This window comes from Eurypyga helias, unplaced genomic scaffold, assembly GCF_000690775.1.
Source record: "Eurypyga helias isolate BGI_N326 unplaced genomic scaffold, ASM69077v1 scaffold27323, whole genome shotgun sequence".
NCBI lineage: Eukaryota > Metazoa > Chordata > Aves > Eurypygiformes > Eurypygidae > Eurypyga > Eurypyga helias.
Genome location: NW_010243505.1, coordinates 369 through 2,657, shown reverse-complemented (window position 1 = coordinate 2,657; position 2,289 = coordinate 369). Strand labels below are relative to the sequence as shown.

General features: G+C 57.8%; 1 protein-coding gene across 1 annotated transcript in view; it reads left to right on the top strand.

Moving 5' to 3' along the window:
* LOC104507994 (serine/threonine-protein kinase PAK 7) overlaps nucleotides 1-2,055 on the top strand; it is a gene marked incomplete at its 5' end in the record, with an annotated part of 9,807 nt that extends 7,752 nt beyond the window's left edge. Inside the window, 2 exons of the mRNA XM_010149454.1 lie at nucleotides 1,112-1,246; nucleotides 1,900-2,055. Of these exons, the coding sequence (XP_010147756.1) occupies nucleotides 1,112-1,246; nucleotides 1,900-2,055 (291 nt within the window). The remainder of the gene's footprint in view (nucleotides 1-1,111; nucleotides 1,247-1,899) is intronic.
* Between the last annotated feature and the right edge of the window lie 234 nt (nucleotides 2,056-2,289).

The following is a 2,289-nucleotide window of genomic DNA, read 5'->3' as shown; positions in this document are numbered from 1 at the left end:
GCCGCTGCGGAGAGCGAACCTGCAAGCCAGAGTTGGGTAGACGTTTACACACCCGCATACCTACACCTACATCGATACACACGTACGTGCACAGAGGAGGGGAGATGAGCCCAGGCCGGAGGCAGAAGACGCTGCGACTTCACATCACGCAGCCGGGAGGGGTCTGGGGCGGGCAGGGGGAGAGAGAGCACCCCGCGGGCACCCGGGACACGCGGCACCGTAGGAGACATTTCAGGGATAATGACATCAGCTATTATTAGCCCATTACTGGCACTGAAGGGATTATAGAGTGGCTGAACTTACGGCTACATTAGGTTTCACCACCAGAAGGGAAAGGAAAACAAATAAGAGGATTTGAGTTGAAGGATAGCGTTGGCAAAAGCAGCATGAACTAGCCTTGGCTGTATTTGGGCTGGCAAATGACAGGAATTACAGTCATCAGAGGATTGGGATTCTGGAGCAGCTCTGGAGCAGCTCTGCAGCAGGCCGGGGCTGAAAGAAAAGGTTTGAGTTTTTTATTAAGCTGGAGCTGCATTGTTTTCCTAAGGGATTATATGATGTGTTACCTGTGCTTGCTGGAAACGGGCCCGGGTGTAGCGCGTGCGTTTGCCTCGGGGTTTTGGATGGAGTTCCTGTAGCCACTAACACTCAGGGGAAACAGAGGAACCGAGGTCACAGCAGCTGAACGTTCCCCTGCTCTCCCGCTCGCTGCGCCTTTCTGCAGCGCTGTGTATTCACGGGGTGCGTGTGAGATAGAATCACAGAATGGTTAGGGTTGGAAGGGACCTTAAAGATCATCTAGTTCCAACCCTAGAGAGATGCGGCGCCGGAGGGTGCAGCCAGCCTCTCCAACCAGCGTGGACGTTGCCCAAACGGGCTACAGACACGGGTGTGTAAGTCACCGCTAACTTATTTCTTCAATGCACTTAACTGCTCAGAAGACAAAAAATGCTGTCAGCCGGTTAAAAGAGAAGGATCTATGGTGACGGCTCACCAGGCGGTTGGCGCAGACAGCGTGAGCCAGCTGGGAGGGTCGCACGACCCCACGCGTTGAGCCCGTTACCCCTCTCAGCACTGCCAGCGGTGTTTATGAGGGGACCGTGTGTTGCAGGTGGATATCTGGTCCCTGGGCATCATGGTGATAGAGATGATCGACGGCGAACCGCCCTACTTCAACGAGCCGCCGCTGCAGGCCATGCGCCGCATCCGGGATAACTTACCGCCGCGGGTGAAGGACTTGCACAAGGTCAGACTCCCCGTGGGTGACGAGGGCCGTGCACACACAGACCGTTAATAAAATCAGAGCCGCACACTCACATGCCCAAAGGATAAATTGCATCCTTAGGTACCACCTTGAGAGCAGGCCCTACGCCGGCCTCGTGCGGGGAGGACGGGAGGCCGGAGCCCTCGGCAAGCCGGAGCCTTTTTGTGCCCAGCCCTGGCTTTGCTTCGGCAGCGCTTGACGGAGAAGGGAGCTGGGCGGAGCCTTGTGCTCCCTTCATTTCCCACCCTGCCCGAGGACCAGAGCTATTTGGCATGAGCCCGGCCGCAGATGGGTTGGTACATCCACGCCCAGTGCCCAAGCTTTAGGCTACCTTTGGGTACCTGCCATTTTGGGTGTGTTCTAGAAGTCATTAGACTTGAGCCCCCAGTGTGTCCAGGCTTTTCTCACCCACCGTGTTCAGAGCTGTGCACTGTGTGCTTTTCTCCCCACGGATACCCCAGTGCTTCCCACATTAGCCGCCCGCAGACGGCACAGGGCCCTTCAGGTCAGTACGTCTGTTGCCATGGGAAGGCCCAGCGTGTCCCTTGTCTTGCCAAGCAAAGCGGTGTGCACGGAGCCAGCGTAGGCTGGAAGCAGGTGTCTTTGTCCCCCCTAACATCAGTGCCGTGTTGCAGGTCTCCTCGGTCCTCCGTGGCTTCTTGGACTCGATGCTGGTGCGGGAGCCCTCGCAGAGAGCCACGGCACAGGAACTGTTGAGACACCCATTTCTCAAACTGGCCGGGCCCCCTTCCTGCATCGTGCCCCTCATGAGGCAGCACAGGCACCGCTGAAGCTGGCACCTTTTTGGGAGGAGGTTGGTGCAGAGTCCAGATAACGGCCGTGCAGGAATCCTGGCGGTTGCACGGGAACCACGGGCAGGGAAGAGCAAAACCTTGTGGAAGAAAACCAGCCCCATGGGAATAACACGGTGTATAAAATCCCAAGGAGGTGTTCCCTGGGACTGCGAGGGAGCGGGGCGCGATCCTGGCTGCGCTGGGTGGCCGCGCTCCGCCACGGACCATCGC